This window comes from Oncorhynchus mykiss, chromosome 1 (assembly GCF_013265735.2).
Source record: "Oncorhynchus mykiss isolate Arlee chromosome 1, USDA_OmykA_1.1, whole genome shotgun sequence".
In the NCBI taxonomy this organism is placed as follows: domain Eukaryota; kingdom Metazoa; phylum Chordata; class Actinopteri; order Salmoniformes; family Salmonidae; genus Oncorhynchus; species Oncorhynchus mykiss.
The window spans coordinates 51,259,397-51,276,255 of record NC_048565.1 but is presented as its reverse complement, the minus strand read 5'-3'; the positions used below and the strand labels follow the sequence as shown (position 1 = coordinate 51,276,255).

General features: G+C 47.2%; 1 protein-coding gene across 2 annotated transcripts in view; it reads right to left on the bottom strand.

Annotated features, from left to right (window-relative positions):
- The window catches only part of shank2b (SH3 and multiple ankyrin repeat domains 2b), a 126,804-nt gene that overhangs the window by 65,378 nt on the left and 44,567 nt on the right, over positions 1-16,859 (bottom strand). For both annotated transcript variants that reach the window (XM_036979571.1, XM_036979569.1), the window contains 2 exons: positions 16,558-16,718; positions 15,681-15,797 (listed from right to left, as the gene is read on the bottom strand). In XM_036979571.1, coding sequence (XP_036835466.1) covers positions 15,681-15,797; positions 16,558-16,718 — 278 coding nt within the window. The remainder of the gene's footprint in view (positions 1-15,680; positions 15,798-16,557; positions 16,719-16,859) is intronic.

The following is a 16,859-nucleotide window of genomic DNA, read 5'->3' as shown; positions in this document are numbered from 1 at the left end:
GGTAGTTTGCCCCCGGTGATGCGTTGTGCAGACCTCACTCTCTCTCTGGAGAGCCTTACGGTTGTGGGCGGAGCAGTTGCCGTACCAGGCGGTGATACGGTGAAGTTTGTGAGTGCATTTGGTGACAAGCAGAATTTCTTCAGCCTCCTGAGGTTGAAGAGGCGCTGCTGCGCCTTCTTCACGATGCTGTCTGTGTGGGTGGACCAATTCAGTTTGTCTGTGATGTGTACGCCGAGGAACTTAAAACTTACTACCCTCTCCACTACTGTCCCATCGATGTGGATAGGGGGGTGTTCACTCTGCTGTTTCCTGAAGTCCACAATCATCTCCTTAGTTTTGTTGACGTTGAGTGTGAGGTTATTTTCCTGACACCACACTCCATGGACCCTCACCTCCTCCCTGTAGGGCGTCTCGTCGTTGTTGGTAATCAAGCCTACCACTGTTGTGTCGTCCACAAACAGTCGTCCCATTCGTCAGGAGCTGGCCTCCAGAGACACCACCCTCACGTTTGACCAGCTGGTGGATCTGTCCATCCGACTGGACAACCTGCTGGCTACTCGCGGACGTTCAGATCGGTGTCTGGTGGTTCCATCCTCCCGCACTCCCTCTCCAATAACCATGGAGCTGGGAGGGGCGCTGCGCAGGGAGACCGGAGGGGATCCCCGCTCGTGCACCATCTGTGGCCTCAGAGTTCACACTGCCGGTTGGTGCCGGGTTGGTTCCTCTGGGAATCGTGGCAGCAGGCAGGGCGCTCTGGCGTCACCCCAGGTGAGCCGGCACCATTCTCACCCAGAGCCCCCTGTTGCATATATGTTTGTATCTGTCACGTTCCTTGAGTTTTCCCCACATTCCCAACATAATGCGCTTGTAGATTCAGGCGCGGCTGGGAATTTTATTGATAGAGCCTATAGTTTAGGGATCCCCATCGTTCCCGTGGGTGTGCCCTTCCCCTTTCACACCTTAGATAGTCGACCATTAGGGTCAGGGTTGATTAGGGAGGTCACCGCGCCTTTGGGCATGGTGACGCAGGGGGGTCATACGGAGAGAAGTCTCTTCCTTATTGACTCTCCCGTGGTGCTGGGCCTACCCTGGTTAGCTTGTCATAACCCCACTGTTTCTTGGCCACAGAGGGCTCTCACGGGGTGGTCGTGAGAGTGCTCAGGTAGGTGTTTAGGGGTTTCCGTCGGTGCTACTACGGTGGAGAGTCCAGACCAGGACTCCACCGTGCGTGTTCTCCCTGAATATGCTGATTTGGCCTCGCCTTCTCTAAAAAGAAGGTGACTCAATTACCACCTCATCGACGGGGCGATTGTGCGATAGAGACGCTGCACTTCCCAGGAGTCACGTGTATTCCCTCTCACAGGCGGAGATGGAGGCTATGGAAACATATGTCTCTGAATCCCTGCGTCAGCGGTACATTCGGTCGCCCCCTTCACCCGCCTCCTCAAGTTTCTTTTTTTTGAAGAAGAAGGAGGCCTCTTGCCTGGTGGCGCCGGTAGTGTGGGAGCTGAATGCGGACATTGAGCAGGCGTTACATGCAGAGTCCCCTCCCCTCCAGTGTCCAGCTGGGCATCTGTACATTCTGTCTGCTGTCCGCGACCGGCAGATCTATTGGGCCCACACGTCACCCTCCTCTGGTCATCCTGGGATCGGTCGGACGGTGTGCTGTCTTAGTGGGAAGTACTGGTGGCCCACTTTGGCTAAGGATGTGAGGATTTATGTTTCCTGCTGCTCGGTGTGCGCCCAGTGTAAGGCTCCTAGGCACCTGCCCATAGGTAAGTTACAACCCTTACCCGGTCCACAACGGCCGTGATCGCACCACCGATCTTCCTCAGGGGCGCCGACAGAGATGGCCGTCTCACTTCGCGTTCCTAGGAAACTATGCAGTATTTTGTTTTTTACGTGTTATTTCTTACATTGGTACCCCAGGTAATCTTAGGTTTGATTACATACAGTCGGTAGGAACTACTGGATATAAGGGCAACGTCAACTCATCATCATAAAGACCAGGAATACAACTTTCCCAAAGCGGATCCTGTGTTTTGCCCACCACCCAGGACAAGGGATTGGATCCCAGCCGGCGAACCAAAACAACAACGCCATAAAAGGGGCAGACGGAGTGGTCTTCTGATCAGGCTCCGGAGACGGCCACATCACGCACCGCTCCCGAGCATACTACTCGCCAATTTCCAGTCTCTTGACAACAAGGTTGATGAACTCCGAGCAATGGTTGCATTCCAGAGAGACATAAGAAACTGTAACGTTCTTTGCTTCACGGAAACATGGCTCACTCGAGACACGCTATCGGAGTCGGTACAGCCAGCTGGTTTCTTCACGCATCGCGCCAACAGAAACAAGCATCTTTCGGGTAAGAAGAGGGGCGGGGGTATGCCTTATGATTAACGAGACATGGTGTGATCATAACAACATACAGGAACTCAAGTCCTTCTGTTCACCTGACTTAGAATTCCTCACAATCAAATGTCGACCTCATTATCTACCAAGAGAATTGTCTTTGATTATAATCACAGCCGCATATATTCCCCCCCAAGCAGACACATCGATGGCCCTGAACTGACTTTATTTGACTCTATGTAAACTGGAAACCACATATCCTGGGTCTGCATTCATTGTAGCTGGGGATTTTAACAAGGCTAATCTGACTCCCTAAATTCTATCAGCATATCGATTATGCTACTAGGGCTGGTAAAACCCGGGATAATTGTTATTCTAACTTCCGCAACGCATATAGGGCCCTCACCCGCCCTGCTTTCGGAAAAGCTGACCACGACTCCATTTTGTTGCTCCCTGCCTATAGACAGAGACTAAAACAGGAAGCTCCCGCGCTCAGGTCTGTTCAACGCTGGTCCGACCAATCTGATTCCACGCTTCAAGATTGCTTCGATCACGTGGATTAGGATATGTTCCGCATTGCGTCAAACAACAACATTGATGAATACGCTGATTCGTGAGCGAGTTTATTAGCAAGTGCATTGGCAATGTCGTACCCACAGCAACTATTAAAACATTCCCAAACCAGAAACCATGGATTGATGGCAGCATTCACGCGAAACTGAAAGCGCGAACCACTGCTTTTATCCAGGGCAAGGTGACCGGAAACATGACCGAAAACAAACAGTGCAGCTATTCCCTCCGCAAGGCAATCAATCAAGCTAAGTGTCAGTATAGAGACAAAGTAGAGTCGCAATTCAACGGCTCAGACACAAGAGGTATGTGGCAGGGTCTACAGTCAATCACGGATTACAAAATAAAACCCGCCCCGTCGCGGACCAGGATGTCTTGCTCCCAGACAGACTAAACACATTCTTTGCTCGCTTGGAGGACAATACATTGCCACTGACATGGCCCGCTACCAAAACCTGCGGACTCTCCTTCATTGCAGCCGACGTGAGTAAAACATTTAAATGTGTTAACCCTCGCAAGGCTGCAAACCCAGACGGCATCCCCAGCCGCGTCCTCAGAGCATGCGCAGACCAGCTGGCTGGTGTGTTTACGGACATATTCAATCAATCCTTATCCCAGTCTGCTGTTCCCACATGCTTCAAGAGGGCCACCATTGTTCCTGTTCCCAAGAAAGCTACGGTAACTGAGCTAAACGACTACCGCCCCATAGCACTGACTTCCTTCATCATGAAGTGCTTTGAGACCATATCAAGGACCATATCACCTCCACCCTACCTGACACCCTAGACCCACTCCAATTTGCTTACCCCCCCAATAGGTCCATAGACGACGCAATCGCAACCACACTGCACACTGCCCTAACCCATCTGGACAAGATGAACACCTATGTGAGAATGTTGTTCATCGACTACAGCTCATAGCTCTAACACCATAGTACCCTCCAAACTCGTCATCAAGCCCGAGACCCTAGGTCTCGACCTCACAATGTGCAACTGGGTACAGGACTTCCTGATGGGCCGCCCCCAGGTGGTGAGGGTAGGTAACAACATCTCCACCCCGCTGATCCTCAACACTGGGGCCCCACAAGGGTGCGTTCTGAGCCCTCTCCTGTACTCCCTGTTCACTCACGACTGCGTGGCCATGCACGCCTCCAACTCAAGTCATCAAGTTTGCAGACGACACTACAGTGGTAGGCTTGATTACCAACAACGACGAGACGGCTTACAGGGAGGAGGTCAGGGCCCTCGGAGTGTGGTGTCAGGAAAATAACCTCACACTCAACGTCAACAAAACAAAGGAGATGATTGTGGACTTCAGGAAACAGCAGAGTGAGCACCCCCCTATCCACATTGACGGGGCAGTAGTGGAGAGGGTAGTAAGTTTTAAGTTCCTCGGCGTACACATCACGGACAAACTGAATTGGTCCACCCACATAGACAGCGTGGTGAAGAAGGTGCAGCAGCGCCTCTTCAACCTCAGGAGGCTGTAGAAATTTGGCTTGACACCAAAAGCACTCACAAACTTTTACAGATGCACAATCGAGAGCATCCTGTCGGGCTGTATCACTGCCTGGCATGGCAACTGCTCCGCCCACAACCGTAAGGCTCTCCAGAGGGTAGTGAGGTCTGCAAAACGCATCACCAGGGGCAAACTACCTGCCCTCCAGGACACCTACACCACCCGATGTCACAGGAAGGCCATAAAGATCATCAAGGACAACAACCACCCGAGCCACTGCCTGTTCACCCCGTTATCATCCAGAAGGCGAGGTCAGTACAGGTGCATCAAAGCCGGGCCCGAGAGACTGAAAAATAGCTTCTATCTCAAGGCCATCAGACTGTTAAACAGCCACCACTAATATTGAGTGGTTGCTGCCAACACACTGACTCAACTCCAGACACTTTAATATTGGAAAAATTGATGTAAAAAATGTATCACCAGCCACTTTAAACAATGCCACTTAATGTAATGTTTACATACCCTACATTACTCATCTCATATGTATATACTGTACTCTATACCATCTACTGCATCTTGCCATCTTTATGTAATACATGTATCACTAGCCACTTTAAACAATGCCACTTTTATATGTTTACATACCCTACATTACTCATCTTATATGTTTATACAGTACTCGATACCATCTACTGCATCTTGCCTATGCCGTTCTGTACCATCACTCCTTCATATATCTTTATGTACATATTCTTCATCCCTTTCATCCCTTTACACTTGTGTGTGTAAGGTAGTTGTTGTGAAATTGTTAGGTTAGATTACTCATTGGTTATTACTGCATTGTCGGAACTGGAAGCACAAGCATTTCGCTACACTCGCATTAACATCTGCTAACCATGTGTATGTGACAAATAAAATTTGATTTGATTTGATCCTTCACAGAGTAACACCACGATCCTGGTCATTGTGGATCGTTTTTCTAAGTCTTGTCATCTCCTCCCTTTGCCCGGTCTCCCTATGGCCCTACAGACTGCGGAGGCCCTGGTTAACGACATCTTCCGGCACTACGGGGTACCTGAGGATATAGTGTCTGATCGGGGTCCCCAGTTCATGTCGAGGGTCTGGAGGGCATTCATGGATGGTCTGGGGGTCTCGGTCAGCCTTACCTCAGGTTTTCACCCTGAGAGTAACGGGCAGGTGAAGAGAGTTAACCAGGATGTGGGTAGGTTTCTGAGGTCTTATTGCCAGGACCGGCCAGGGGAGTGGGCAGCGTTCGTGCCCTGGGCAGAGATGGCCCAGAACTCGCTCCGCCACCCCTCCACTAATCTCTCTCCCTTCCAGTGTGTATTGGGGTATCAGCCGGTTCTGGCTCCTTGGCATCAGAGTCAGACTGAGGCTCCTGCGGTGGACGACTGGTTCCGGCGCACGGAGGAGACATCAGCGCGCCGTGCTGCGCCAGAAAGTTGGCGCAGACCTTCACCGAAGTGAGGCCACGGTGTTCGCACCGGGGGGACCGGGTCTGGCTCTCGACCCGAAACCTGCCCCTCCGCCTGCCCTGCCGGAAGCTGGGTCCGCGGTTTGTGGGGCCATTTAGTCCTGAGGAGAGTGAATGAGGTTTGTTACAGGTTACAGCTTCCCTGCAATTACCGCATTAAACCCTTGTTCCAAGTGTCTCTCCTCATGCCGGTGGTGGCTGACCCGCTCCTGGAGACTAAGGTGCTGGAGGTTCCTCCGCAATACTAAGGTGATGGATGTTCCTCCGCCCGGCGTACTCCGTTCCTTCCATACTGGATTCGAGACGTCGGGCGAGGGGCCTTCAGTACCTTGTGGACTGGGAGGGGTATGGTCCAGAGGAGAGATGCTGGGTTCCGGTGGAGGATGTGTTGGATCCTTCAATGCTGCAAGAGTTCCACCGCCTCCATCCGGATCGCCCTGCGCCTCGCCCTCCGGGTCATCCCTGAGGTCGGTGTCAACTCGCTGCTGGAGCCGCGCGTCAGGGGGGAGGGGGGGGGGGGGGGTGCTATCACGACTTCCGCCGAAGTCGGTCCCTCTCCTTGTTCGGGCAGTGTTCGATGTCACCGACCTTCTAACCATCGCTGATCCATTTTTCATTTTCCAATTGTTTTGTCTTGTCTTCCTTCACACCTGGTTCCAATCCCGTCAATTACATATTGTGTATTTAACCCTCTGTTTCCCCTCATGTCCTTGACTGTGATTGTTTGATTGTATGGTATGTGCTAGTTATGTTCTCGTGTGCGACGGGTTTTGTACCTACTTTTATAATTTTGTATATTTTGTGAGCACTTATTAAATGACTCTGTTTATACCAAGTTCGTTCTCCTGACTTCCCTGCCACCGGCACGCACCCATTACAGTGTGTGTGTGTGTGTTAGGGATAGCACAGAGAATAATTAACACTGGATACAATCCAAGTTGTATAGTGCACATACTGTATAGCCTTTCCTAAGAACACCCTTTCCTAATTGCAATAAACACCACCAAATATTCAGTATTTGACAAAAGATGAACTCTAAATATAGACATATAATAACAACAATAAGCCAATGTAAAACCAAAAGGCCCTTTTAAAACAGAAAACATTTAGCTGTCCGATAGCCATCCAAAAGCCTTTAGAAACTAGGATAATTAATTCAAAGGATGTGGAGATGTTGAAGATGTTGTTGAAGACCACAGTGAGTGTTATTTTGGCATTGTTCTGTAGGTTCTCTATGTTGATATGTGATGATATCAGTTGTCAGAAGCTGGGCTGCGTGGGACTCAACACTTTCCCCTCCAACCTACTTCCTCGTTGTCATAGTCACTGATTTATTTTCTAAGCACAGCCTCTTTGATAGCAGGGTGAGTTATATGACTTATATTATGTGCACGTATCATCCATGTAGATAACATGTGATGTGGGCATTACCCTATTCAAGGCCTCTTCTAGAAAGTACACTATCCCACTGTAGGTCATCCCATCTGCTTTTTCATGAAAGTCCACTATTTTAAATCTCATAGACATCTGAAATGTACATCACGGCTTAAATCACCATCTTTAGTTTCAATTTTAAGTTCAAATTTTAAGGCTCAGATATAAAACTGCCAAGCTAATATATTCTGAGATACGCCCAGATTGTAGGCTATGCACACCATGGCAATGAGATAGACGTGTAAAGCACCTTTTTAGCACAGGTTAAATCCCCCAGCCATCCACAGTACTAATGAAACACCCTGTCAGTGTTGTTGCTCTGGCTATGTCCCAAATAGCAACCTATTCCCTTTATAGTGCACTACATAGTGCTCTGGTTAAAAGTACTGCACTATATATGGAATAGAGTGCCATTGAGAACAAAGCCCGTGTCAGTGTTGTGCTGTACAGCAGCCCCCCGTGTCTCTCTTTCATCCCCAAATCATCCCCAAATGGTACACTACAACCTGTCAGTGATATACACTTCATGACCAAAAGCATGTGGACACCTGCCCATCTCATTCCAAAATCATGGGCATTAATATGGAGTTGGTCCCCCCTCTTTGCTGCTATAACAGCCTCCACTCTTCTAGGAAGGTTTTCCACTTGATGTTGGAACATCGCTGCTGGGACACAGGAACATTAGTGAGGTTGGGCACTGATGTTGGACGATTAGGCCTGGCTCGCAGTCGGCGTTCCAATTCATCCCAAAGGTGTTCGATGGGGTTGAGGTCAGGGCTCTGTGAAGGTCAGTCAAGTTCTTCCACACTGATCTCGATAAACCATTTCTGCATGGACCTCGCTTTGTGCACGAGGGCATTGTCATGCTGAAACAGGAAAGGGCCTTCCCCAAACCTTTGCCACAAAGTTGGAAGCACAGAATCGTCTAGAGTGTCATTGTATGCTGAAGCTTAAAGATTTCACTTCCCTGGAACTAAGGGGCCTAGCCTTAACCATGAAAAACAGCCCTGGGCCATTATTCCATCTCCACCAAACTTTACAGTTGGCACTATGCATTCGGGCAGGTATCGTTCTCCTGGCATCCGCTAAACCCAGATTCATCCGCTGGACTGCCAGATCGTGATGCGTGATTCATCACTCGAGAGAACACGTATCCACTGCTCCAGCGTCCAATGGCGGAGTTTAGTTTAGTTTATTAATTCGACCATTTTAAAAAACAAGCACACATAAAACTTAAAAGCCATACATGCACATTAATAAAATCATTGAGGTTATTATTTTATTTTATTTCACCTTTATTTAACCAGGTAGGCTAGTTGAGAACAAGTTCTCATTTACAACTGCGACCTGGCCAAGATAAAGCATAGCAGTGTGAACAGACAACAACACAGAGTCACACATGGAGTAAACAATAAACAAGTCAATAACACAGTAGAAAATAAAAATATAAAAAAGAGTCTATATACATTGTGTGCAAAAGGCATGAGGAGGTAGGCGAATAATTACAATTTAGCAGATTAACACTGGAGTGATAAATGATCACATGGTCATGTGCAGGTAGAGATACTGGTGTGCAAAATAGCAGAAAAGTAAATAAATAAAAACAGTATGGGGATGAGGTAGGTAAATTGGGTGGGCTATTTACCGATGGACTATGTATAGCTGCAACCATCGGTTAGCTGCTCAGATAGCAGATGTTTAAGCAGATGTTTATCCAACTTCAACGATTTTTGCAATCCGTTCCAGTCACAGGCAGCAGAGAACTGGAAGGAAAGGCGGCCAAATGAGGTGTTGGCTTTAGGGATGATCAGTGAGATACACCTGCTGGAGCGCGCGCTACGGGTGGGTGTTGCCATCGTGACCAGTGAACTGAGATAAGGCAGAGCTTTACCTAGCATGGACTTGTAGATGACCTGGAGCCAGTGGGTCTGGTGACGAATATGTAGCGAGGGCCAGCCGACTAGAGCATACAGGTCGCAGTGGTGGGTGGTATAAGGTGATTTAGTAACAAAACAAATGGCACTGTGATAAACTGCATCCAGTTTGCTGAGTAGAATATTGGAAGCTATTTTGTAGATGACATCGCCGAAGTCGAGGATCGGTAGGATAGTCAGTTTTACTAGGGGAAGTTTGGCGGCGTGAGTGAAGGAGGCTTTGTTGCGAAATAGAAAGCCGATTCTAGATTAGATTTTGGATTGGAGATGTTTGATATGAGTCTGGAAGGAGAGTTTACAGTCTAGCCAGACACCTAGGTACTTATAGATGTCCACATATTCTAGGTCGGAACCATCCAGGGTGGTGATGCCAGTCGGGCGTGCGGGTGCAGGCAGCGAACGGTTGAAAAGCATGCATTTGGTTTTACTAGCGTTTAAGAGCAGTTGGAGGCCACGGAAGGAGTGTTGTATGGCATCGAAGCTCGTTTGGATGTTAGATAGCACAGTGTCCAAGGAAGGGCCAGAAGTATACAGAATGGTGTCGTCTGCGTAGAGGTGGATCAAGGAATCACCCGCAGCAAGAGCAACATCATTGATATATACAGAGAAAAGAGTCAGCCCGAGAATTGAACCCTATGGCACCCCCATAGAGACTGCCAGAGGACCGGACAACATGCCCTCCGATTTGACACACTGAACTCTGTCTGCAAAGCAGTTAGAAAAATCGAGGCTACTGAGTCTGCCGATAAGAATATGGTGATTGACAGAGTCAAAAGCCTTGGCCAGGTCGATGAAGACGGCTGCACAGTACTGTCTTTTATCGATGGCGGTTATGATATAGTTTAGTACCTTGCGCGTGGCTGAGGTGCACCCGTGACCGGCTCAGAAACCAGATTGCACAGCGGAGAAGGTACGGTGGGATTTGAGATGGTCAGTGATCTGTTTGTTGACTTGGCTTTCGAAGACCTTAGATAGGCTGGGATAACATCAAATAAAGTCCGGGACTTATTTCCATTGTGGTCCTCTTCATTGTGGAGCTATACACCACTCCAGCTGACGCTTGGCATTGCACATGGTGATCTTAGGCTTGTGTGCGGCTACTTGGCCATGGAAACCCATTTCATAAAGCTCCCAATGAACAGTTATTGTGCTGACGTTGCTTCCAGTGGCAGTTTGGAACTTGGTAGTGAGTGTTGCAACCGAGGACAGACACTTTTTACATGTTATGCGCTTCAGCACTCAGTGGTCCTGTTCTGTGAGCTTGTATGGCCTACCACTTCGCAGCTGAGCCGTTGTTGCTCCTAGATGTTGTTTCCAATTCACAATAACAGCACTTACAGTTGACCGGGACAGCCCTAGCAGGGCAGGAATTTGACGAACTGACTTGTTGGAAAGCTGGCGTCCTATGACGGTGCCACATTGAAAGTCACTGAGCTCTTCAGCAAGGCCATTCTAATGCCAGTGTTTGTCTATGGAGATTTAATGGCTGTGTGGTCAGTTATATACACCTGTCAGCAACGGGTGTGGCTGAAATAGCCAAATTCACTAATTTGAAGGTCCACATACTTTTGAATATATAGTGTATGTTCTGTACCCACCATCTCTCATTCTGTCTCCCTCTCAATGCTGCTGCTGTTCTCGAGAGTGCAAACACACCTCTCTCTCTCTCTCCCTCACTTGCCTCCTCTCCTTAACACACGGAGAGCAGAATTAAAAAAGACTACTTGACAAGAGCGTGCACTGTTCTGACAGCTGCTGACACTAAATCACATCACCATAGGGGCACTGTAGCTAGCCTAGCATAGCACAGTCAGTGGCTAGCTTGGTAAATCCACAGAGGCTCCAACCTGACTCCTGCGATTCAAATGGACACTGACACAGGCCAAGGATACTAAGTGTTTGGAATAGAAAACTAGCACCGTGGAATAGATTCGGCCCTGAATAGATTCAACATCAGTGCTGAACTGTACTGTATATGTTGGGTGTAATCAGATGTCTACATCCTTTGAATTACTTCAACTGAGGAAGATGAATGCATACATGTACATACAGTAAGGCCATACATTAAAGGAACATACAGTACAGCGCATTAAAATCCTTATAATTTACCATTACGAATTCTTCCGCCTCCTTTATATAAGCAGCACTATACTCAACTTGAGAATAGAATTTACCCAATCCGTTGTCCACGCAATAAACTCACACACACACACACTTCCAACTAAAAACACTGAAAATAACTAACAGAAATACCACCTACATATGCCTTTCTCCCTTCCAGGTAAAACACTTTCCGTTAGGATTCCAGAAAACATTTTGAATAATGTTTACAACCAGACTACCAGCTAGATATGGTCCTCGCTTCAATCCCCCCCCCCCCCCCCAACACTCACACAGTGCTGTACCTCCAAAATGAACCTTCTTCCTGGATTTGGCAGTTTCTTCCATTTGCCCCCTTCTGTCCTCTCCTGAAATGGAGTGCTTCCCAGAAACGCTCACACCTCCACCTTCAAGTCCCCGTCCTAAGTCAGGATACCTCACCTCTCCACCTCTAGTCCTCAGGTTAGAAAGCCTTTCGTCAACATCCCCAGAAAGTTTGACCAATCCCGGTATGTGAATTTATAGAGCCCATAACCATGTCCATAGACATGAAGAGAACAACTCTATCTGGTAATGACAAAATCCCACGTAAGCTCCGTTCTTAGTGCAGAGAGAGAATGAGAGAGAGAAAAAAATTGTACAAAAAGAGAGAGAGAAAAAAATCTTGCCAAGGCCCACTCCTTAGCAACCGGGCTTGTACAGTGTACAGAGGACGTTTCCATGGCAATATATCAATCAGGAATGTACATGAGTGTTACAGTAAGGGTTCATGCTGGTACGACTGCATGATGTTAGTAACCAAACAGAAGCACAGGTAGCCACTACTATAATATTCAGATGGTCCTTCGGTAGTAATTATTGACCTCGAGCAATAACAATGTCTGAAATCCTCTGTGCTTTATCTTCCCTTCAGGTGTATGAAAACAGACGTATTTGTGAGGACAAGACTGGATGAAAAGTACCTGCTAATTATAGCCTCGTCCACATTGCATTGTCAAATAGTGAATTATCATATCCTTCACAAACTGCATTTGTACAGTAGCACGGACTGCTATAATTCACAGATTCGGTCAAAATGTACTGACTGAGTCATTGTGACTCTGTCCAGTCACTGAGTACAGCAAGTAGGTCTTTCAGGATTCACAAATAAACAAAAGAAAAATCTGAACGTAACATGTAAAGTGTTGGTCCCATGTTTCACGAGCTGAAATAAAAGATCCCAGAAATGTTGCATATGCACACAGTTGTTTACATCCCTGTTAGTGAGCATTTCTCCTTTGCCAAAATAATCCATCCACCTGACAGGTGTGGCATATCAAGCTGATTAAACAGCATGATCATTACACAGGTGCATTTTGTGCTTGGGACAATAAAATGTGCGGATTTGTCACACAATACAATGCCACAGATTTCTCAAGTTTTAGGGAGGAGTGCAACTGGCAACCAGAGCTGTTGCCAGATAATTTTATATTAATTTCTCTACCACAAGCCGCTGGCAAAACATAATTTTAGAGAATTTAGCAGTACATCCTATCTGCCTCACAACCAAAGACCACATGTAACCACACTGGCCCAGGACCTTCACATCCGGCTTCTTGACTTGCAGGACCGTCTGTGACAAGCCACCTGGACAGCTGATGAAATTGAGGAGTATTTCTGTCTGTAATAAAGCCCTTTTGTGGGGAAAAACTAATTCTGATTGGCTGGGCCTGGCTCTCCAGTGGATGGGCCTGGCTCCCACAATGGTGGGCCTATGCCCTCCCAGGCCCACCCATGCCTGCACCCCTGCCCAGGGCCTAGATAATTTATTTCAGTTGACTAATTCCCTGAAAACTGTTGCATGTTGTGTTCATATTTTCGTTCAGTATAGACATTATTGGACTTTAAATACATTTAGGCCAATACACATTTTAAGGGGTAAACACCAAAGCTAGCCTCCTCCTATCAAGAGACCTCTCCAGTCACTGCACATTGTTCTGATACTATATAAGCCACAGGTAAGTGTCTGGAACACACACACACACACACACTCTGGAACACATAAACACACACACACACACTGGACCACACACACACAAACATGAGGGTCTGGAACATTCAATGGCATATCAGTGTTCTGTCAGAGTGGAGTAGCAGGCAGAATGACATCATAATGACTCATATTGTGATGCCACACACACACACACACACACACACACACACACACACACACACACACACACACACACACACACACACACACACACACACACACACACACACACACACACACACACACACACACACACACACACCAGACCCTCCCAGCCAATTGCATCACAGATGGTTTGCCAATGCTTCTCAAGCCTGCCTGACTTCTAATTTAAAACATCATTCATTTATTTCTGTACACCACCCTCCTAACAGTCCATTTAGAAGACACTTTTATGCAAAATGACCTACAATAGTGACATCATATATTTTGGTCCCCGGTGGGAATCCTGTATATTATTTTGTTGTTCAAGAAGATTGATAAGACAGTGATGGCGAAAGTGAAAGCATTGAAGTATCGCTTTATTCAAATGCTGCTTTTTATAATGTGTTATAAAACGGTTGTTTGGATCCTGGATGCTGATTGGTTGATATGCGGTAGTTGTGGAACAGCAACTCCTGCAAGATCAACCCGGACTCAGGCATAGACGTAACATAGTAAAAGTTAATGTCTCTCTCTACCCACAATCCAGAAGACACACTAGGAGAGGTCAGGGAACCAAGGGTGAAACACACAGGTTATAGCATGTATGAGGTCCGCACAACCGCTTCTGTACAGGCAAAGATAGGCTACCGTAAAATGCGCGTACCCTGTGGCTTAGCCTACTGAATGCAAATAATTCACGCAAACACTGCGTTGTGAAGGACGCATGTGTAGGCTGTGGACGGTGTCCTTGCTGCTGAGGGCTAATTGTGTGTGTGCCTGCCATGGCCAGAAGGCCCTTCACATATTCAGTTGGAAGTAAGAGGTAGATGTGCATGCTAGCCGTTCCGGTAGACTTCCAGTCATTGCGCTGACGCCAGTTATTAACGTCCTTAGAACCGCATGCAGAGACATACAAATGGTCTCCATGAGTCCATCTGAATTTGGGTAGGTCGAAAATGGTTTGACAAAATCTCGCACTATCCCTTTAAGCGTTTTCAATAGCTGCCTTACTATTATGTCAGTACATCAGTGCAGCCGGATCATGCAATCATGGTGTGCTTTAAACTCAAGAGAGCCCTCATCCCCTCTGGCCTGAGCAGAGCTGCATGGCCTCATAAGCTACTGAACACTGGCTGCACTGATGTGGAAGGCATTTATTTGGACCAAAATAACTTTCAACAGAATGTTGCCCCCAGGAGCAAGGGGCACACGCAGACACACAGAAGCATACACGCGCGCCGCACACGCACACCCACACACACACACACACACACACACGTAGTATGCGCACAGAGTACACACACACAAATTCACACAAACTGTACAAAAATACTGTACTTGCACAAATGCAAAGCAAGAAAGCAGTCTACCGGCCAACATCTCAGACATTTTAACATCTTCACTACAGTACTACAGCTGCATTGTAGTCTAGTCTCAGGTATCAGTGTGGCTCTCTCTACCCATAATCCAGAATGACATACTAGGAGAGGTCAGGGAACCAAGCGTGAAATACACAGGTTACGCATGTATTGAACATGATCCGCATGCTCGCTACTGTACAGGCAAAAATAGGCTACTGTAAATGCATGTACCCTGTGGCTTAGCCTACTGAATGCAAATGATCCACGCAAACACTGTGTTGTGAGAGAACGCATGTGTAGGCTGTGGACTGTGTCCATGCTGCCGAGTGCTAATTGCATTACCAGCCTGCCATGGCCAGAAGGCACTTCACATATTCAGATGGTTATCGAAGCATAAGAGAGCTAAAGCTGAGACCGAGCACAGGAGAAAAATATCTCACAAGAATCTGATTGCTTTTTTCTTTGAAGAAACGGAGTGTGTGTATTTGAATAAAACGATAGGTCACGAAATAACTCTTGTTACAAAGGTCCATTTCCTTCTTTTATTCATATAATGGAGCCCTATTGAGTTGTAGAGGAGGAGAGGGACGGGATGCGTGAGGCGAAAAATGAGGCCGTTTGGCATCAGACTTTACACTAACAACTGTTCTACCAATCAATAAAACATCAATCCTCGTGGCGCTGCGAGCGGAGATTTAGAAGTGATTTAGAACAGCGTGGTGATCTGTCTTGAGAGGAGGCTTCTCCTAGTGGGCCTGGCTAGGGATCACACACACACACACACACCGAGGACTTACATGGTTTCTCCTCCTGGACTTGGTTAGGGATGTTCTCCTCCACACACTCTGCTGGGAACCACCCCAAGTTACCACGGGCACTGCCCTCCCAGAAACCACTTTCCCCTACGGAGAGCACTGCGAGGGGGAGAGAGAGGAGGGGAAGGGTGGGTGAAAAGAGAGAAAGAGAGAGGGTGGGGAAGGGGGAGTGAGATAAGGGGGGAAAGACTGTGTAAGAACAATGTAAATAGTAGTATGTAAAAGAAGAATTGACTGCATTAGTCATTATTCATCTAAAAAAGACCCCAGCTCCACTCCACCAATGTGCCTGTGGTCTCTTCAATGCCACTCTAGCTTGCCCAACATGACAACCTGACAGGTAAATACTATGTAACCTTTGAAAAGGCACAATTGAATTTTAAAACTCAAAAAGCACTGAGGAAAAACACACCCGTAAACGAAATAGTCCTTTTCCCTAAGAGACAAAGCTACCACTGATGTTAGAAATAACTAGAGTAGAAGTGAGAGTAAATAACTAGAGTAGAAGTGAGAGTAAATAACTAGAGTAAATACAATGCACTGCAGTCTTTTGCATAAGTGTCTTGCTTTTCACTGTTTACTTAGTTGGGAAAAATCGTTTAGCTAAATCTAAGCAGGTTACTGATGGACTTCTTAATGACATCCTTCTGAGTGGTTGCCTCTAATATCTCTCTCCCCAGTGCTTAAAGTGAAATGAAAAAGGTGCCGGAACTATTACTAATGTACTGTACCGGCGCTCATACTGTATTTGAGAGCCATTATACTATAAGAACGCCCAGTACTCAAGCAGTAAAAAAGGTGTCCCAATTAAAACACTACTTCGCTCTGGGATACAGCATAGATCGACCAGGATGTTTACCTTTGACCTTGTCGTTCTTGTACAGGGGGATCTCTCCTTCGGCCTGTGGTTGGTAGGACTGGGTCACCACATAGTGCTTGCCTGGCACAGCACTGTACAGCTTACGCGTGGGCCCCTGGCTGTCTATGCCATCAGAGAAGGCTTCCCGACCCCTGTGGGGGCTGGAGAGGGGAGAGGGGAAAAAGATTGAGGTTAGTCCGTAGTCCGTAGTCACAAAAATAGAAACATACTTTTTTTTTGTGGTCACATACAGTGATTTTATTAAATGGAGCACAGCCTTTTGGTATAAAGCACACTTTAGC